Raw genomic sequence first — 22,221 nt, forward strand, 5'->3', positions numbered from 1 at the left:
TCATATATGTCTATAATACACATAATACATATATATTACGTGTTATATATTATCTATTATTATGTTATATATTATGATACTCTGTATCATGATATTCTATATATTATATAGAACGTGTATATATCTTACAGTATAATATAGTATAGTATGTATAGGGCTATGATATATGATACAGTAATATATGTTGCATATAATACATTATATATAGTAGTGCACATGGTACACACACATTGTATATACAACACATTGAATGTGTTGGTTCTGTTGCTATTTTCATTAATATTCCTTTTTGCCTACTTGGATCAAATCATTGTCAACTGAGCCTAATAAGTAAAGTTCTGGCATGTTTTGATTTCTGGAGTGTCCTGACCACAAAGCATGTCCCCTGAACGAGAGCTGTCCCAGCCTTGCTGGTCCCCAGCCAGTGGCGGCCAGTACGTGCAGCCTGGATGGGCATTAAGCCCACCGCAGGCCACAGGCTGGAGATGTCTGCATGGCAATCTTACTGGCTCAATTCTGGCCGAGCAAATACTGCAAATGCGTTGGTTCATCATAATTAACTACTCCTCAACAACTCTCACATTATACCTCAGGATTTTAACTCAGAAGCGACCCTATTTAGGATCGAGGTAGAGAAAGTAACATCTTTCAAAATGTATAACGTTACTGATACTGTACCTATTTCACTGTAATCCAGGAAATGAGTCCATCTTTCCAAGAAGAAACATTTCCTCTGATTCAATTTCACTTGTTTTCTTTTACTAACTTGTTAGAGTACATCTTATTTACAGTTATTCTCTCTTGCAAAATTTACCAAAAACAAACAAACAAAAAAACAAATCTAGTGTGAAAAATACTCCCCATCAACATCCAGAGTGCTCGCCAACTTGAACCCCGGGGATACACATTTTTTACATAACGGTTTCGACACGATTACTCATTCCAAAAACATGGAGGATTCTTAAACAATCAAAGCCTAAGTTTATCCAAATTTTGAGACCTCTCAGACTTAAGAAATGGTTCTGTAAATCTACAAATCCTTCAACTTTCCATGAATTTCAATGAGTTAGAAATACTACAAACATAACCTTTCTTTGCAGTATTTTAAGACTTAAATTTAGGTTTGGGTGACCCCAGGAGAAACGAGAGAAAAACATGGGAATTATGACTCATCTGAGAATAGTGTGTATTCTAAGTTCAACTTCTAATACATTAAAACATTGCTAATTTCCTGCTCATCTTTGTCCTCATTCATTTGCTTGGTAAACAATTTTTTAAAAAGACAGCACTAACATCATCAATTTACATATTGACACAGTGGCAATATTCCCACCGAGAGGGAAATACTATGCTTTCCAAGGATTGCATTTGTGTATTTTTCTCTGTGTGTGTAGTCAAACATCGAGGCTAGGTATTACGTAAGGATGTAATTTAGGGTTCTGCAAAATTTAAATGCCAAATGGAGGGGTGTCTGGGGGACTCAGTCAGTTGAGCATCTGACTCTTGATTTCAACTCAGGTCATTATCTCAGGCTCATGGGGTCAGGCACACCCAGCTCTGGGCTCTGCGCTCAGCACGGAGTCTGCTTAAAATTCTCTCTCTCCCCCTGGCCCTTCCCCCACCCCCTGCCCTCTCTCTCTCTCTGTGTGTCTTTCTCTGTGTCTCTAAAATCAGTCAATCAATCTTTAAAAAGAAATGTGTCCAATGGAAATTTTCTAGAAGTTTCTATGTGCAGCTGGATTTATAAGATTAATTTTTGTCAATGTCAATTTCAGCAGCACAGCCAATAATTTTAACACAGGATTAATTTGCAAGACTTAGCATATTGATATCATTCTGTGGGTTATCTTCATATTTAAAGGAAAATGACAAATTCACTGACAATAAACAGTTCTAAATCCAAGAATCCTCACCAGACCAATCTCTAAGGCAAAGCTGCTAATATATCGATCATACACACCCAGATGCCAAACCCTAGGCCGCACTGTGACTCATCAACCTGCTGTGCAGTTCCTATGTGCACATTCACTATCCCTTTGTCCTTGATGTCTTTCGAGATGTCCACATTTCTTTAAGAACTGTCCATTAATACATGTTACTTCTAGTGTTTTCCAAGAAACTTCCAAAGACAGCAATTTTTAAAAATTTAGTGAAGAACTCTATGTGGACACCAAAGAAATTCTCAAAAGGTTTCATTCAAAGACAAGCCTACGTGTGAAGGCTTCCGGATGCGCGTCTGTTTTCGGCGACCCACTCAAGGTCATTATCAGTGACAAGAATACCCACACAGTTTTCCACTGACGAGATGCCATGGAGGTCTGTAATTTTTAGATGTTCAAATAATCCCGAAAAGCTACTGCTTTAAAAGTGATGAAGGCGAGGAATCTAAATGATTACCACGGAGACCTTTCAGCCAATGATCTACAAGTAAGGGAAGGACAGAGGAAGACATCCTAACCGGAAACACATCACCCAGTTGGTCCTCAGAGAGGCACGGACTCCTCAATGAACATTACGTACTTTAGCTGTTCTTAAACAGTCTTCTTCCCGGATTTATATATTTTTTTTACATTCCTTGGTGCTCAGAAGCCACACACACCTGCAGTCCAGAGAGAACGCACGTGATAGGATTTGATTAATTCATCAGCATGTGGGGATGGAGGAAGGGGGTTAAATCCCCACGAAAAAGTCAATCAAACCTGTTCGGTAAAATCACTTGTTAAAAATGAGATGTTTTCACGACAGCATAACTGCAGGAGAGGAGCCCTTTAAGTTGGCTCCCGCAGGAGTAACGCCGAAGACCGGAGCCCGCCAGTCCTACCTGCTGTGCTCATCTTGACTGTAGAGGCAACCGTTCATGGTGTTCACCAAGAAGCTAAACAGACGCCCGAACAGGGACTTGGCCAAGAGATCCCGGTAAAATTCAGCCATCTCCACAGTATGTCGCCGTATGATGGTGTCCCCTGCAGCCACAGAAAGGAGAGAAGGGAGGTCACAGCTCCCGCCACGTAAAAGCAGACAAGACCGCGCACAGCCACTCTATCCCTTCCCCATCGCCCTACACCAGAAGATGTCACAGTGATGCGACAAGGCTGAGAAATGAGGTCTCTGCCAGTTGTTCCTTAAAATGTTTCCCCAAGCGACGGCCACATATGCTGAAGTCCCACTTGCTCCCGACACGGAGCCCAGCTTTGGATCTCGAGGCAGGCAGTATAATTTCTTCTCCATTAGGGAATCAGCCAGGGGCGGGGGTGCCCTCTTATCTAGCTTTCCGGTAGCCGCTCACTGGTTTGAATAGAATTGTCCCCAAGGCCCTCAGAAACCTGGTCACCTAGAAAATTAGTCATATTTTAAATATTTTCAGAGACATGGTCTAGCTAACCAAAATGGGAGTGTGGAGTTTGGAACAGGTTGAGACCTTCAGGTAGAAATGTTTACGCCATTCTCTAAGAGATGGTGACTAAAATTTTGAGTGATAAGGTTTTTACAAAAGACGAGAGAAGAAACCAGGGGAGGGGGGAAACAAGTGTGGAAGATTTGGAGCTGAGCCTGTGATCGTTCTGTTGCTAGAGACAGAGAGGAGAGGGGAGTCTAGCACTCATACTGTGTCCCACGGCCAGCCGGCAAACCTGGGCCATGCGGCCGAGCAGGGGGTTAAGTAGTTGACAATGTCCATGTGAAGTAACGGTTGCATGAGCGTCGGCCAGCACAGGAGAGCTCCTTCTGAGATAGTCAGATTTAAAAAAAAAAAAAAAAAAAATCAGCAGATAAGGAAGACTCAGAGACCTACAAGTTCAAGGCCATGGAGATCAACAGACAAGGTGACCATGAACACAGCTGTGCCATTTATGACCTTATAGAATTAAGGGCTCCAGAGTCCCATGATTGAGGGTGTCGGGTCGCCAACATGGTGGGTGAGTAAGGACACGAGGACGGTGTAAGCAGAAAAATGGGCATATAGGAAATTCTAGATATTAATGGTGAGTTCAAGTTTTTCTTTAAAAAGTCATGAGACATGATGATTTCGGAGAAGTTCAAGAAATGAAATAATTAGATGCAAGGGCTGGTGGGAAGATGGTCCAGAATAAGGCATAAGAGTGAGGCTGGCCTGAACGTGAAGGGCGTGCAGGGTCAGCCTAAAGGCGAGGCTTGCTCCGAAAGAGGAGGAAGCATCTTTGAAAGGCTGTGGTCCACAGAGGAACGTCACATTTGCAGAATGTGATTCAGAAGGACTATTCCCGAAACAGTGCAGAAGGGGGACGACATGAGATGAGGCCAGATAAACGACTCAAGAGGAGGTCGTTCCGAGACGGAGGGAAGGAAGGACGCCTTAAGACGTGGCGGCGAAACGAAGAGAAGGCAGTGAGAACCGGAGCGAGCCGGGCAGCAGAGCCGACGTGTGTCTGGTCTGCGCCCGGAGGAGGAGGAGGCGGCGGCACCACCGCCTGGATGATGCGGAGACTCGAAACGTTCTGGAACATGGAGGGGAACCTTCTGGAGCTGGGGGCAGGAATGACCAGCCACATCCCTAAGCGTCTGCCGGTAGGGAAGAGAAGCAGCAGGTCAGACAGCGGTGATTTCGAGAAAACAGATCAGAGAGAGGCTGAGTTCTCAAACTTTCACTAAGAGGGAAGTTGGTAGGCAGCGGTTTCGGTCCGTATCTCATCAAGACACGGTTTCCGCTGTGGCGCGCGTGGGAAAACCACTCTCCGTGCCCACGGCAGGCAGACGGATGTGCGTGGTGTGTGGAGAGTCACGGCGGGAGACAGACAGCACGAGAGTCTAGTTCCAAACACGCCCCTGCTAGTGGCCTGATGGGCAAAGTTAGTCTCTTGGAGGCTTCATCCTCTCATCTGTTAAAAAGAAAACGTGATGCTCACTTCCTAGGGATCTGTGAGAATGTTAAAATTCCAGCGTTTCTCGCACTTGGCACAGTGCCTGTCCTCTCCAGAGTGACCAAGAAATGGCAGCTCCTCTTCCGAATCACACCCTAGAGGAGAGAGGGTGCGCCTCGCTGACGGGGGCACAGGCACACACGAATGGTTCCAATTACTTAACTGAGTACATCCTCTCGGACTGAAGGCCTGATTGGCCTCAAATGACCGATGAGCGAGAGAAGGTGACTAGTTCATCAACACGGTCTCTCCAGACCTCTGAGGGTTCCAACACAGTCCCAGCAAGTGACCCGACGGGCTCCTGATGCTTCTCTCGCTCGGCATCCAGCTCACAGAAACAGATCCACGGGGTGGGGAAAGGCAGGTTGCGTTTGCTCTCCGTGTCTCGGAGAAGACCACAAACTGCCCAAAGGTCAACATCAGAGCAGAGTAACACTTACCTTTCAGATACTGGATGTCGGTGGTTAGAGCAGACAGCAATTCATCGGTTGAAACTTGCAACAATCCAGCCACTAAAGGTAAAGCAGCATTGAAAGCACAGGTCAGTATGTATTTTTGGATGGCGAGGGCATTCCACATTATGGTTATTACTTGCAAGTTTATGGCACAGACCCATCAGGAACTGTGCTGATTACAGGACTCCGAACGAGCGCTCTAATTACCAAAGTGAACTGGAGACACCGCTTCTGGGAGGGACAGCGCTAACGAGCTCGTGGGCTCCTGCCTGAGATCTGTACGTCTCTTCCCTCCCTGCCCTCGCAGACAGCCCTGGATGCTCTTCCCAGCCCCCCGTTGAACTACGTGGATAGAAGGTGAAGACGGCACGCTCGTTGACAATCTGTGGCTTGACGGTATTTTGAAAAAATCTGGGAGTGACTAACAAGGCAACTTCAAAGGGGAGAGAGAGGCTCTTGGCAAGACCTCTGAAAGGAAGTAATTATATTGTTTAAACTGCTGGGCTAATAGCACAGCCCCCCAATACACGGGTGGCAGGGTGGGCCGAGGGTATCCAGCACAACATAAATAAACCCAGGTACCCGCCTAAGAACCGACTCGGTCAGTGTGGGAAGCACGAGAACATCACGCACGTACTGCTATTCATCTCCCAAACCATTTGTAAGAGAGAAGAACAGCGTGGATACAGCTCTTCCATTATTATTTTTGTTATTATTAACATATTTTTTTTACCCTTCTGAATTCTACTCTGCAGAAAGGGCACCCTCCCCAGGGCTTTTCTGTACTCTGTCTCCATCTACCGGCAGGTCTGCAAAGCTGCACACCCGCGAGGTCGATGGGAGCTCTGTTCCACTGACCTTGTTCCAGAAGCTGGAGGTCAGAGACAAATGCAGAGTTGGCCTCGGTCAGAGCCGTGAATCGAATGTCTCCAATGTGTAATATTGCCGCCAGGATCACAAACAGATTCTCTACCTCCTGCACGTTTTACAAAGACAGAAAACGAGCAGAATTGCTTAGACGAAAGATGAAAAGGCAAATCCTCTAAAAACCTAATAGCTTAAAAAAAATTGATGCAGGCCCTGTTGGTGGGGCTGTGATGACTTTTCAGATCTGGAGTGTCTGGTCAGAGGACGGCCCATCTCCAGCTGGAAAACAAAATCACTTGAGTGCACATTTCCTCTAATCAATGTCTCTGCTCCTTTAAAGAGGGAGAGGAAGTGACTCTCTGACATAAACGGACAGTTTCTAGATAAATCTCGCCCTGAGACATGAATCACTGCGCCCTGATGGGCCACACGCGTCTTCCCGGGCCTGGCACGGGGCCCCACGCTGAGGCTGCGCCCCCAGAGGCCTCGGGCGCCGATGTCCATCTCCCTGTGCTGTCCCATCTGAGCTAAACTGCTGGTGTGATTATAGGACTTCTCACTTCTGCCGGGAAATTCAGGAAGGCACGATACAAACATCTATGCCTAGATTAAAAAATGCTAATTGTTTTTTAAGGTATTTTAAGGAAAAGAGAAAGAAATGGGTTTTGGCAAGAGCTATCTTTGAGCAGAACGGAGAAGGAAATAAGACACTGTCTGCTGCAGGAGGAGATCTGAGAATCTGGAACTCTGCAGAAAGAGAGAAGCCAGACCTTAAATTTGGATTATGGACAGTCATTTTGTGGCGACAATGAAAAATCAAGAAAAAGCTGGAGCCGAGAAACACTTCTCTAGAACAATCTTTTAGTATCATGACATTATGAGTGACACTGGTTAAGCTCCATGCTGGGCAAGTGACATAATCTTTTAAATTCTCATTTCCCTAGCCTTTAATTTTTGAAATAAAAAGCTGCTGCCTGTGACAATTTACTAAAAGCAACTCATACTTTGCTTTATAAATATATAAGTGGGGTGATGTAGCTCTGACTCCCCTCTAGAACTTCTAGTTCTCACCACAAAGTATAACTCTATTTTCTTCAAAATGAGAATGCTGACAAGGACAGTCTCTAAGTAATGTTTAGGTCTAATACTCTAGGACTGTGGCATTACTTACAAACGGTTTTGGTACCCTGCCAATGTCAGGTTATGGTTTCAAATTTTAGTCAGTTATGTTGCTTTGAATAACCGTTTCCTCCTCACGCTCCCTGACAACGGCTCTCCCCCCTTTGTAATAAATACAGTCACTCCTCAGTAGATTTTTCCAGTGCTCCGTGACGCAGGCACTCTAGGGACAGGGTCACGAAGAAGGCTTTGTTGGGACCTTAAGGATCTGAGAGCTTAGCTGTGGAGACAGAGTAAGACCACCAGCCACACTATGAATCACAGCTGAATACTGTGCCCTGTGAGATGAGGGCTGCCGCCCTGTGTCCGTGGAGAGAGAAGTGACGGTCGCCGCCGTCCCACTGGACACAGGTAGAAGCTCCTTGATGAGCAAGTCTTCTTCGAGGGCCTCCCCAGCCCAGAAACACCTTGCTTCTAGTCTTCCTGGACATGAGCCATCCCTCCTAAGTGCACTGAAATGTCCCCACAGCCATCAACCTCAAGCATCACAGTGAAAGGATTGCCTTCATGTCTTTTGTTAAAATGCACGTATTTCTTTTACCAGAAGGGTTGTTCGATTCTCTTATTAGCTACCTTAGGGGGAAAGCGTATTTTGGTGGCCCTGCCTTTGAGAATCAATCATGGATTTTTAAAGCCCTGTTTCCAGGCAACGGGTACTTTGGTAGAATGATTCCTTACCCGTCTCTATATCCCAGTTTCCTAGAAGGAAGCAGAAATTTTAGGCACAGAAGAAGGGGGAAAAAATAACAAAAAAGTACAACAGTTGCAAACACAAGGACAGAAAAGTGCAAATGGGCGGGACTCACTCAAAGACAGAAATGTGGAGATCGGATCATTAGAGAGAGAAAATAAGATAGCATGTGACTGCACGGCCCTAGAACTCCCATCTCCGAATGGGCTGAGGGGAAGTGCCCAGAGCTGTTTCATGTAGGGTGAGCCCCGATCTCCCCAGCCTTTCCACACCTTGCAGCCCCGGGAGTGGTATCTATGTGGGCTAGGGAAAAATAAAAAATAAAAACAAAGACCCAAATCCATCAACTGACTGTAAGAAAAGGAAGATCTGTAAATCTATGGCTACATCTGGGTTGCTAAGCTACTGGCATTCCAAAGGTACCGGCAAAAGCCGCTGTGTGAGGGGAAGAGAAATCTGAGGGGTGGTGAGGGGTCTCCGTGCTCAGCTCTTTTCAGATCTCTGGCCCACTAAACCTATGCTGATTCATTAACCACTGAGCTCACAAGGCTACCTAAATTTAAATTAATGAAAACTAAAATATCCTAAACTTAAAATCCATGCCCGTATTCACACTTGCCACATTGTAAGTGCCTGGTCTATCATGGACCTACCCAGGTCCAGAACATTCCCATGATTATAGAAACTTCTACTGAAGAGGAGTGGTTTAAACATTTTAAATTGCATTTTTCTACCTCACGATGCCTGTTGGTATTTGGTAATTCTTTAAGAGTAAAAAGCACATGTTACGTTGCACAGAAAGATACTGTAATAAGTCATCAGTTTGCTTTTCAAAGTGATTCTTGGCCTCCAACTGTTCCCTTAGATTCGCCAGTTTTCTCTGGAGTCGGTCACTGCACGGTTTTTCACCTGTTTGCTCACACGGTTCATTTGGGGAAAGGTCTCCTGGATCGCCCCCTTGAACAGAGATGCCCCCTCTCTGGTCACTGTTTGTCCTCGTGGGACCCACGCCCCCGGGCACCATGTGTCCCATGGGAACGAAAACTCTAGGAGGCAGACACTGTGAGGCTTATTCTTGGCCAAATTACGAGTATTCCCACCCATATCCGAAATATGATAGGGACTCGGTCAATGCCGTTGAATGAATAACTTCTGTACGTTAGTAGAAGGTTGGTTTTCTCAGTGGAATATTTACAGTGTGACTCACCAAGTGACTGAAGCCAATGACATTCAGGGCTTGTTTCAAAAGAGTGAATTTCTCCCTGTTCAGAGAAAGCTCTGCTGTTGAGACATCTTCTGGTCGGGTCTGGTTCAAATACCTGTGAGGAGAGAAAGCAGACAGCTTCATGGCTTGGCTTGCGGTCAAGCTCTGGCAGTGGAGTCACTTCCGCCATCTTTGGTCTCCGGAATAATAGCATCACCTGGACACTGCGTACCCTGTGTTTACAAGGCTTTGATACATAATAGCATATGATGTTTCAGGAAGGAAGAAAAAAAGAGTTCTTGTTGTACCAGAACCTAATGACCCTGTTTCACTTGGTTCTCACCTGAGCTGTACCCTTCCTTCCTAAAGGAGAAGGTCACAGAAGTTTTAGGTAGTTCATGTAGGAATCTGCTGGGTCCTGTCCTATGCTTTGTAATTAATACTTTTATTAAAGATTTGTAGTTTAGATTAATTTATTATTTCTTCTTGTCCATATCCCTTAATTATGCGATGGTTGATTAATCTGTTGATTTATTCCTCTTGTGCAAAAATCACATGGGAATCACTTCCCAAACATAGAGTACTAGCAGCTGAGGTTATAAAGACACAGGCTCATCGCACAAATGTAGATCGGGGAAGTTGGAGGGCAGAGACGGACGAGAGGGGAGGGCAGAGATACTCAGGGAGGGGACCAAACCCAGAGTGGGTGATGAGAAAAACCTGTGAGACAGGACAAGGCTTCCCTTCCAAGAATAGACACCTGAATAAGAAATTTTCCAAGCAAATCCAGGACGTGAGGGTGCCCCAGAAGACTCAGCAACATACACAAGGACGCATGACCTTGACCATGCATGATGTACACAGGGACACAGGTATTTCAGCAAAACTGGAGACTACAGTGAGAGAAGCCAAACTTGATGAGGCTGGAGATGTAGTCAGAGTTTCGTTTCTCTTGCAAAAGAGCTTCCGTTATGTCTTAGAAGCAACAGGTAATCCCAAGGGTCTTGAAAAAAAGAACGGGCAGGATCAGACCGGTGTGTGAAAAAGAGTATTCTGAGAAGCCAGCGAAAGATTACCTGGAACAGGCAGGGTACTCAGGGCTGGGGGAGCCAGTGAGGCCAGCAGGGGTTAAGGAAAGAGCAATGGGGGTGCCACGGAGGCAGACGTGGCAGGATGAAGGGACAGACCGGATGGAGGCGAAGAAGGAAGAGAATCGATGATGCTTTCTGAAGTGACATCTCAGGGATCAGACGGCAGAGCATGCTCATGCCGCCACAGCCTTTCCAGGAGGAGGGGTGTGTGCTTGAGAGAGAAATCTTCTCTTTGTATTAGCCATGTTGACTTTGAACTACTCGAGGAGTTTGAGTAGAATTCCAAAAACTAATTGGCTGGAAGGACCTGAAATTCAGAAAACCCTAGAAAACAAGATCTGGAAGTCATCAACGTGCAGATGACGAGACCCATGTGACCGGGTGAGCTCACCCCAAGACAGACGCTCAGGTTCTAGGGCTGAAGAAAGAACTGAATGTTCAGGAAGGGAGGAGGAACATCACAATAAGCCAGAGTCATCAAAACAAAAGGCTAACGGTTTTTTAGGACTGTCCGATGGGGACAGAAGAGAGACAACAGAAAAATGGAAATGCGTGGTGTTGTGGGGAGGACACGGATGGGTTGGTGTGGAGCAGGTGGGGCTGTGAGCAGGTGTCTCCTCCCTCAGCCCCTGCTCCCAAGCCTACAAGTGACACAGCCAGCCCCTGGGGTGGGGACCAGAAGGGTCTTTGGGACAGTCACATGCTGAGTTGGAAGCACACGGAGCCGGGATAAAGGGCTGACAGGAAGGAAGCTGTGGTGTTTCCAAGGAGCAGAGAGTCACAAGGAGGGGCGAGGGGTACAGTGGAGGGTGTACCTTGCACTGCAGGAGGGACACAGCCTCTCGGACCTACCGGGAAAGGTGACAAATACAGTCTGGAGATGGCCAGCATCTCAAAGCAGGCGCTCTGAGACTAATGTGCTTCTAGGGGTCAGACGTTGGATTATGAGTTGGGGGATGGGCAGTGGAACCAAACGAAAAGGTCAAGGTCAGCAATATCAATCGAACCTGGGTCATGGTGGTCATTCTGCCTAAAATTTATCAAATCTTAGTGACTCAAATGTCTTAAAGGTAGGAAATCACAACCTCTCTCAGTTCTCCTGCTTCCCACAGGAGTCTTCCCGCCTCCCTGACGCCATCTTTCCTTCCCCACTTACTTGCAGCCCGTTGCCTCGGTCAGTATCCCAGCAAGAGACATCACCAAACCCCTTGCAAAGGACAAGGGGCTCCTGTGAACATCACAGAGTCACATGGGCAAAATACCAGTTTCTTTCACAATAATAAAAAGTCCTCAATTTAGAAGCCCTTAACTGATTGGCCGTTTCAAACAGTTCAGCACCCCCATCCCCCATGTCTTGTATCCTTATGGCAGAGAATTTCCAGCAGCTGAGACCTGTGGCTTGCAGCCACGAGAACCGGCATTGTGGCTTCCGTTACATTCCGGAGGGAGGAAACCATGTGGCATTAACCCTAGTGGTTGCAGGCGGAATTGTTAAGTATGCAATGGTCCAGGGGACACCCACGCACAATCGAGACTTCCAGAGACTAGTTTGCCTGATGGAGGAATGCTGTTTGAAAATTGGCTGCATTTTCCTCTGTGGCCAGAAAACTTCTTGGCCTGAAAATGCCCATCCCCCCGCCAAATAGAACTCAATGTCTTCCATGTAAATTTAAACTTTCTCCCACTATTCAATAATGTTTAAAATGATCACTAGAAGTATGGTTTTCACTATCTGCAAAATTTCATCCTAAAATGGAAAGGATAGTATCAGGGGAAAAAAAAAATTGAAAGTTTGTTTTTTGGAGATTGAAAGAACTCACTTTCCTTTTGACATTATTTATTAATGAAACCACACACAAGGACAGGGAAATACTTGAAAAATATGCCCAGAAAATATTACAACCAGGAATCTGGAGACTTGGAGTTAGGTCTGATTTGACCCTTACTGATGACATTTTAAGCCTTTACTTTCTTATCTGTAAAATGGAGTTTAAGTAGATTAAAAAATTGACTAAAAACATTCTCCACTTCTAGTTCACAATGGCTTTATGAGAATGAAATAAGATACAGTGTGGGGTATGGTTTCTACACTCCCACTGCAGGGGACATGGAGAGTAGGTTTCCCGGAAATACTGGATCTCGTACATATGGGCAGTTTTAGTCAGCGTGCTCTAGCATTAATGAAGCTCTTAATCAAATAAGTAATTCAAATAAGGAACATTTTGAGAAACTGTAACAAATGCTATTGGCAGTACAGACAATTTTATACTATAAAGTAAGTTTTCCTGTTCTTCTACAGATAAAACAGATGAAAGGAATAGATTGTGGTTCTCACTTCTTGGTGCTTTTTTTAGTTTTCTAAACTAAGCAGAATGCAAGGTTAATGACCACATGTGCAATATTATCATGGTATTTCCAGATGTTTCCAACACTTGGAAAGAGCTCCCGACGGCGGTGGGTTATGGGTGACCGGCGCTCCCGCGGAAGCCGTACTCCCCCGGACTCCTCCCACCATCTCAACACAGTGGCTGAGAACCACCAGAGATGAATTTGCGCAAGTGTTTCATCCGACTGTTTCCTACTTATCACCTAGCAATTAATGGTCCCACAATTCCCAGTACTGAAATCTCAGAACTCAATGTGTTTCACAGAGCCTCTTTTATGACTCAAAGAATACACTGACTACTCAGATAATCTTTTTTTTTTTTTTTTAATCCTCTCTTTCTAACTCGTACATAACTTGGAACAGTAATGTTTGGCAACACACACACATCACAAAGTCCTGTGTCAGAAGCATCCGATACTATCATTTGTTAAACCAAGAATCTTTGCTATTTTTTTTTTTTTTTTTTTTGACGGCTTGGCAAATGGAGGGAATGTCCCAGAGGAAACTTCTACCAGGGAGCAGAAGAGGAACATGTGGGTTACATAATGTTAAAAACTATAGATGGATTAATCCTGTTCCACTAATTCTACTCGAAGGGAAACGCAGTGGGTACTAATCATTCTCGACTGTATCTTTTAGAAGCACTGCTTCCATTCATCGCCACGTTGACCTTGAAGAAAGGACCTATCAGTGCACCCATGTAAGGTCTAAGGGAGCTGAAGTTTCTGGAATGCCTCCCAGCTGTAAGTGGTGACCAACACACACCTGGTCTGGAGCCCCCAGGGCTCCCCGACCTCAGTTACAAGTTTCCTGCAGGGAAGACCAGCCCTAAGCGTGTACTGTGGGCCAGACACGGAGTAGCTCCCAGCTCAGGGGAGCACCTGGGAAGTGCTGCTGAGTTCATGCTGCCTCTGTGTAGGGGTCTCTGCTCCTGTGGGGAGGCCTCCAGGGACCAGCCAGGCTGAAGCATCTTTGATGTTACAATGGAATTCAGGGGTGGTGAAAATCAAAGGGAAAGCCATTGCATTGGGTGGTGAGGTAAGGTAAGGAATTGTGATGGTCTAGGTCAGAGAGACCCAAACATACATCTTAACCCCAAATTCACACCACACTACTAAGACAGGCTTAGCATGAGTGAGTAAAATCCCAAGGATTCAATTGCTACAAACAGTAATCTGACCAAAGGCAATATGTAAATTTAGGCTACAGTAATGGTAAATTTATAGATACTGCCATTGTCATCAGCCCATCATTATAAATATTAGTTTTTAATTAAAATTTGCTACATAATAAAGTTTTTACATAAATCCAAATTTGCAATGAGAACCTAGAAGGAAGCGTGTTTCAGTGCAACGTCAGAAAGTATTTTCTAATAAACAAACTTCCTACACAGCCATGTACTGCCTCTGAGGTTGTAAGATCCCTGCCGTTAGGAGGTCAGTTGAGGCTCTGTACCCATCTCACTGGGTTTGCTGAACAAGAAATTCCAGGATCAGAGTTAGGTTGTGTTAGATGACCTTTATTGCTGCTGCATGGCAATATTCATGCTCTAAGCTACGTCACTGTAGTAAGATGTGTCTTCGCAGCAAGAAATGCCCAAGTGTGTGATTCAACTCTTTCTGCTTCTACTCCGGGCACACAGTGCAGACACACACGTGGCTGGGCCTAAGCCGTATTTAACTTGACCTCATGAAACGTCATTAGTACATATTAAATCTCCGTAGTCATAACAACACATTCGCTCTCAATCGGACTGCTGTTTACAGTCCTATCAAGAAGCAAATAATCTGCACTGAAGTAAATTAAACGAGCCAAAGTCAGAGGTTTGTTTCAATACAAATCTTGACTGAGTCTACCTGCATGCTGGTCCCTCTGGTCAATGTTGGAGCGAAGATGTGGCAGGAGATATCCAAGGAGGAAGACAAGTATATCCTTGTGTTTATCACGAGCTTAAATCTGGATTATTTATAAATCCATTGCCTGTGAAACAGGTAAGGACAAGATGATTTAGGAGGTCAGTTATATCCAAAGGTAGAAAATAAAGTTCTATGTCAGGAAAGTTATGTCCATCCTGATTTCTGGAAACAGTAGAAATATTCCAGGAGCAGATCCAAGTCCCCACGTTATTCTGAAGACGCACTGCAGATTGTGCTCTTCTTCCTCCAAGAAGGTGAGTCTTGACTAAAAGCTCTTAGGTTTCATTAACTCAGAAGGACAAAAACACTGGGAATTAGGGAGTCCAATTTTGTAGAAGCTTTGATAACACTGCTATCAGCTATATAAAGTTATATTTTTAAAGAGTAAAGATTCTCGATGGTAAGTGTTGGCTGAATTGGTCACCAAGAGGAGATTTGCTAAATATTACTCCGCAGTCGACCTTGTCTCAACCAGTTCATAATGTCCCTGTTCATTTCTTCTTGCCAAATACTGAGCATCGTCAATCCCTCTTGAGGCAAATTCTAGGAAAAGTAACAGATTTCTAGGTTCCTAAATTGATGAGTCACTCCAAAGTCCTAACTGATGTGAAATGCATCACTTAATGTTTCCACTAAACTGGTATTTAGAAACAGGGGCAGATCCATGGGCTTGGGATAGAAAGCCAACCAACCCCAGGCTTCGTCTTCACAGAGCTCAGCATCCAGACCCCAGCACCACCGCACGTTCCGTAACTCTAATGACTGACGTGTGGGTTTACTGTCCCTTGGGTAACTCTGAATTGTGAAGCTGTGCTATTTTCTCTCTCTCTCCACGGGGGATTTCAAAAAGTTTCCAGAATCCCAAGTGGAAAGGCCGAGAGATAGGTGGCTGCTGGAGGAAGGTTTCTTCTTCTTCCCCTCTTCTTTCTGTTCCATGTTCTCCAGTTTTCCAAGAATCAATGACTATTATGTATCACCAGGAAAAAAATGTCTACACGACTATGAATTTCAGTGTGCTGTGGGTCTCAGCAACTTGTTTCATTTTATTGCTGAGCAGCGTTCCCCAGTCAGAAGGTACCACAGTTTGTCCCACCATGTGGGCACTGGAGGAACATCTAGGTTGTTTCCCCTTTGGGACTAGTACGAATAAAGCTGCCACAAGCATTCGCACGCAGGTCTGTGGGTCAACGGACGTCTTTGTTTTCCTAGGACAAATGCCGAGGAGTGCAAGAGCTCTGTCCTATGGAGCTTTGCCTTTAGATTTCTATAGAAAACGGTCGACGGCATCCCCCTGACAGGAGGGCTGGTCATTCGAGGTTGTGGTGAAATGATCTGACTATCAAATACAAACAATGACTGTTTGCAAAAAAAGCTCCACTGTGGAATTTCAAGGGCCTGTGTCCCCTCCGGTGCCAGCGGTGCCTGTCTCCCAGTGGCCCCAGGAGCATTAAAATAAGAGACAGACAACTAGCAAAGGAATCCATTCTGGAGATGTAAGGGTCAGCACGGTGAATGCGGTCAACATGTCTTCAAAACGTCACAGTTGCTAAGAGACCGGATGCTTGTTGTTCTCACCATAAAAAAAGAAATAATAATTATGCACCAGGAGACAACAAACCAACATGTCATACACCTTCGGCTTAGCCCAGTGTTATATGTCCATTACATCCCGACGCACAATTAAAGAACAAACAAAAACCAGCTTCCCTGCCTGCGCTCGCTGGGCACACCATTCACCAGACTCAAACCAACCCTGTGCCCAGGACACACCAGGAACCAAGGCTCGAACACAAAGAAAAGACATTACTAATTAAAAAGTCTCGTGCGTAGCCCATTCACCAAGTCAGAAGCTCACAGACTGTAAACATGACGCATCTCGCAGGGTTCTGCCTGCCCCTTATAAATACAGAAGAACAATGTCTTCTCTATTGTGGGCAAAGCTGCCTTCTACTTGGGGATGTTTAATATGTAAACAGAAACCAGATAAGGCAAAAGCAAACAGTTGGCATCAACACAGAGAGCACTGTTTACTAGTTTACTGAGGAACGTGGTTAACTGGTCTCCTTCTTGCCCAGCCGCCCCCACCTTGCCCCCAAAAAGGAAATTCTTTTCTTCATTATTTTTAAACCCTCTGGAAAGTATTAACGCATTTTAAATCCCCCCCCAACGGGATATGAATAAGGTTTTTATTATCCACAGGTTTGGATACATAAATCTCCACCAATGAAAATATTAATATATTAGCTGCAAACTATTTTGTTTGGAAAGAGGAAAACCCTGCCAGTGGTCTTCAGGAAAAAAACAGAATCCATTTAATAAATTATGCATTCAGAAAGACTTTGAGTCTTGTGACATTCCCAGAATAGTTTGTCCATATTTTTTTCATTAGTCAGAATATTTCTTCAAAACATCTGGTGAAACAAATTCTAAACTCTTACCATCCTTCAGATAGGGAGTGCTCACGGTCAGCTAACTGGTTTCCAAGAGCTGGGAGAGGAGGTCCAAGAACGCAGTGGGTGCGTCTTAGCACAAAGACTGAGAGCCAGTGTCTGGGGGCCTGAACCCCAGTCTGCAACCAGGCCCCGAGCCCTGTGTCCAGCATGGGGACCCCGCTCCTCCCAGAGGAAGGGGCCCCTTCCCTTTCTTTTCACAGAGGTATGCCCAGAGAACAATCTGTATTTCAATGAGTGCAATGGGGAGGGAGAGAAGTTTTTGCTCAGAATGTGTGGCTCGGTCTGGCCGTCACGCACCTGTCTAAGAAGCCACGGTCAGAGGGGCTGTATTTGCAGGGGTGAAGGAAGAGCTCACAGTAGTTCATCCCGAGTCACCCCCAGCCCGGCCTCAGCTCTGTGCACGGGGAGAGATGGTACACAGATAGAGATAAATACATACATATCCCCGGGCAAGGCTGAACAGGTACCGAAATCCTCCCTGGGGAAGGGTCCCTTGGGTAACTTTGAATTATGACGCTGTGTTATTTTCTCTCTCTCTCCACGGGTGAGCGTTGTGCAAGGTCATGTCCCTAACGCTGTTGTGAAGGACTTCATCACTCCCTGAGGTTTAAATCCTGGGTAGGCACCTGCACTGGAACCCTTGTAGTAGGTAAACACCACAGAAATTGCGATGTAGACCCAGAACCATCTACCACTGCGAACATCTGGGGAGCGGGCCTCGTGCTCTTCTCTGGGACCGCCCGTGGGCTCAGGAACTCACCCCAAGTGTCTCGGCAGGGCTCACTCGGTCGTCCTAAAAGGGACTTCAACGTCCGTGTCAAATGACGGATTTCTATGACGCGCATGACTTCACTCTTTCCGTCTGACGGAGAGAACATTCCAGCGGCCGCACTTGCTTCTCCTCCTACACCGCGTGGAGCGCCCCGAGCCAGCTCCGTTCTTCACCCGCCGTGAACCCAAGAGGGGACCTTCCTGCAGGTTCCCCGCAGCCTCAGCGGACTCAGCATCTCAGTGGAGAACCAGGGCCTGTTCAGTCTCCCCCAGAGCACTGCGGGAGCCGGGTCTCCGGAAACCCGTTCCTGCCCACCTCCAAACTAGTCCCTGCGACATTCTCTTTTTGGAAGGTGGATCTGGTGAACTCACTTCCCAGGTCCTAAACCCTTTGATCCTAACTGCCCGGTGTGGTTCATCACAGCCCCGCACACCAGGGGCCAAGAGTTGTGTCCCTCTAGCCTCTCTGAGTCCTCCGAGCTCATGCTGCACAGAACTTCCCTTGGTCCCGCAGACAGACCTCACTCTCGTCCACCTCCGGGACCTCACTCCCCTTGCTTTCTCCACTGGGAGCATAACCCACACATACCCAAGCCCTGCGGAACATTCTGGATAAGTTCCATTGTTCCCTACAGCCCACTTTCTCTGGGATGTCCTGTGCACGAACTCCCCCAAGCAGTGCATTTCCTCCACAACAGTGTTTTATCGACTGGATGCAAATCGCCTGGCCACGATCCCCAGGAAAAAGCAAGGCCAGCCGTGACAAGTAGGTGTCATTCTGGAGTGAAGAAAATGAGCGTGTGTGTGCACACGCCTCTATCAGATCAATCTTCCCCAGACGTACCGCCCTCATGTCCGTGCTCGACTCATCAACATTTCGCCTACATCATAAATTCTCTTCCCTATTTTCCGACACTCTTCCCAACACGGGCAAGTCTCTTCCCCATCAGAACATTCTTAGTTTGCTGTATTTGCACACACGGTCCTGCCCTCTCCCGCTGCACTTGGCCACCATGTGATTCAGTATGGACCTACCCTGCTCTTTGTCACTTTCTCACCAGGATTCTTTTCCTGACCAGCCAGACCCAGGGACCAGGCCAGAAGCAGGTCTCCTGTCCAGCTTGTGGAGTGGGGATCCGAGGACTTCTCAGCCACCATACCCGTGGGAGCCAATTCTGTATACACACACGTGCATTTATATCTGGGTCCGTATATCTCTATCCCTCCTACTGGTTTTCTCTCGAGAATCCTAAACAATACACTCTGTTCCTCCACGTTATCTTTTCACACATTATAAATATTTACTGTTCCTATGCGACATATAGACATTCAATGTGACCCATGTGATTGTTCTTGGAAAGAGAGCATGTCTTCCAGGCTCTCATGGATTCCCCCAGAATCTAAGCCATTACTGAGCGTGCGGCAGGTTTTATAAACACCCCAAAAGCTTCCACATGCATCTCAGAGTTTCCGTATGCACCCAGTCAGTTCCATGGAGCGCTGGGCGGTTCTCAACAGACCTGGACGGTGTCAAGGCGTGGCTGGTTGGTTTGGAAGCAGTGAGCACAAGCCCTACTCGTTCAAAGACTGGCGAAAGTAAATCAGAGATCGATGTCATAAAAATCAGTCATTCTTTGGCAAAGTAAACCATAACCCATAAATACTACAGTGAGGAATTCCGTGAGGAAATGTTGGTATGAGGGACAAACATGCAGTGACTTATCAGAGGTAGAAACCTGCCCTACGTCTTTGCAGAAGTCGTAGGAAAGAAGCAGGACAATATGGAAGGAGACAGGATTGAGGAATTAGTAAAATAGCTTCAAAAAATAAATATGAATAGTTCACTTAATTAGTTTCATGGCCTTTCCTGAGAAGATCATTAGTCGGATGGTAAACTGAACCTTTGGCAAAAACTTGGCCTGTCCACACCCTCTGCAAGGACACACACCCCGGGAAGAAAAGTTCAAGGCCCAGCATCCTGACAGCACCCAAAATGATGCAAAAATGTGTCCATCATGTGAACAAGACACATCAGCACCTCCACTTCAAGAAACGGTGATTTTTATAGAGAACTTGAGGTGAGTAAAATAAAAATGTATTATATAATTTTTAAAAGATTTTAAAAATAAATTAAGGAAAATCTCCCTGCAACCCCAAGTAATGCAGATTGTCCCTCATCAAGTCATCTAGCCCAAGACCAGGTATCCGACGAGATGATGTCAGAAATGGAGCCTAAGACCTGGTTATTTCAGGGTATGTTCATAAATCAGAGTAAATACCTCATTTCTCCTTTTGCTAAATATCAGTTCTCATTTAAAACCGGAATAAAATGATTATGTTAGCACACGCAAGAATACTTCTTTGCCCATAATGGATCCGGATAAAATCAAGAAGAGAGAGATGGGACGTGCGGGACGTGCGGGACGTGCGGGGACGTGCGGGACGTGGGGGACGTGCGGGGACGTGGGGGACGTGCGGGGACGTGGGGGACGTGGGGGACGTGGGGGACGTGGGGGACGTGCGGGACGTGCGGGACGCGGGGGACGTGCGGGACGCGGGGGACGTGCGGGGACGTGCGGGACGTGGGGGACGTGCGGGACGTGGGGGACGTGCGGGACGCGGGGGACGTGCGGGACGTGCGGGACGTGCGGGACGTGCGGGCTCTAGGCCAAGACCGTCTCTCTACCTCTCTCTACCGCAGCCCTTTCGCTCCCATTTCTTAATAACCTCTAGTAAGTCGGGCCACGGACTTGCCGCTGTCGTTCGGAATACACCACCCGTGTTCGATAAAGCTATCTGACACACAGGGCTGCCTGCGAGGTTCAGTCAGTCAAGCAGCCAGCTCTCGATTTCGACTGGGTCGTGACCTCGGATGGGGTCAAGCCCTCCCGGCGGGCTGCGCACTCAGCGGGGAGCCGGCCTGCGGCGCGCTCGCTCCCTCTGCCCCTCCCCCAACTTGTGCTGCTCACATGCTCGCCCTCTCTCTCAAATGCATAGATAAATCCTTAAGAAAACTCAAAACACAGGGCTCCCGAGTTAACCTGGAACTTCTGATTTCAGCTCAGGTCATGACCTCAGGGTCGTGAGAGCAAGCCCTGCATCAGGCTCTGTGCTGGGAGCAGACCTGCTGGAGATGCCCCCTGGCCCTCCCCCTCCGGCCCTCCCTGCTCGCCCACCCCACCCGCCTGTGTGCACGCACCCTCTCTCTCTCAAAAGAAATTCTATATCATACAAAAATACCATCCATAGGTGATAGTGCAATGCAGAATTTTTAAAAACAGAGCCGCAGTAATCGGAAAGAGAAGCGACGGAAGTCATTACCACTCAGAGCGAGCTCTGCTGCCTCTTGGTTTGGTTCCGAACTTTGAACTACTCCACGATCCGCACCTCCACGCTGCAGTCAAGCTACTTACAGTAACAAGGAAACACTTCTCATGAAATGATGTATGCCGTGCAAACAACAGGTTAATCCTACAAGCAGTCCCTGATCATACCATATTGTGTTTTTAGGTCAAAACGCTTCCCCATTAAAGAATATTTGCAGAAAAGACCCAAGCAAGTTGCCTAAAAGTCATGACAGCTGGACATTTTAAAAAATTAACCAAAACTCAAAAAAATCTGAAAACGGATTAAAATCTCAATGATGTGCTTTTGCTCCAAATTCGATTCTAACCATGAGAAGTTCATATGAGAAATTCAAGTAAGTTACCCAAGGGTATTAGAAAGTAATTGCTTATCTAGGAAAGTACTAAACCGATAAAAGACTAGTTTTTCCCAAGGCAGGTTCTGAAACCTTCAAGACCGGCAGGCATCACTCTTCTGGGCTCAATACGCTTGTCAATCCTGAGAGTTAGCGCTCCGACCCAGAGACAGTGAAGGGGTATTCCGACCTGGCAGGATCAGGTCACCCTTTCACCAACATTGCTACCATCGTCACAACATTATTCTGTACAGAAATATCTTCCTCACTTTCCTAGGCCAATCACACTTACTAGAAATGTTCATGAAATAAAATTATAAGGGTAAATACAGTGAAGCTCAGAGGCTTCTTCATTGTCAAAAAAATAAATAATTTAATGATCTTAAGTGGATTTTTTTTGGGGGGGGAGGGTGTGTGGACTTTACGGAAACCCCTCTGGTAGCTTCATTCACCCAAGCTGCAGCTTCTAGGGACTCTGGTATTTACATTTACAGCATGAAACTACAAAGAGTTAACCCTGAATCTCAACTTGGGTGAAAATAAAAGCTCCTTAAATTAGAAAGATTAAAACCATTAGGTATTTCCTTCTGATTTGTTAGGGAATCCCAAACTC

General features: G+C 46.2%; 1 protein-coding gene across 5 annotated transcripts in view; it reads right to left on the reverse strand.

Moving 5' to 3' along the window:
- MYO16 (myosin XVI) overlaps positions 1 to 22,221 on the reverse strand; it is a 584,648-nt gene that overhangs the window by 205,279 nt on the left and 357,148 nt on the right. For all 5 annotated transcript variants that reach the window (XM_032314881.1, XM_032314880.1, XM_032314879.1 and 2 more), the window contains exons 17-20: positions 9,295 to 9,406; positions 6,209 to 6,326; positions 5,336 to 5,407; positions 2,822 to 2,963 (exon numbers count right to left, since the gene is read on the reverse strand). In XM_032314881.1, the coding sequence (XP_032170772.1) occupies positions 2,822 to 2,963; positions 5,336 to 5,407; positions 6,209 to 6,326; positions 9,295 to 9,406 (444 nt within the window). The remainder of the gene's footprint in view (positions 1 to 2,821; positions 2,964 to 5,335; positions 5,408 to 6,208; positions 6,327 to 9,294; positions 9,407 to 22,221) is intronic.

The sequence above is a fragment of the Mustela erminea genome, chromosome 15, assembly GCF_009829155.1.
Source record: "Mustela erminea isolate mMusErm1 chromosome 15, mMusErm1.Pri, whole genome shotgun sequence".
NCBI lineage: Eukaryota > Metazoa > Chordata > Mammalia > Carnivora > Mustelidae > Mustela > Mustela erminea.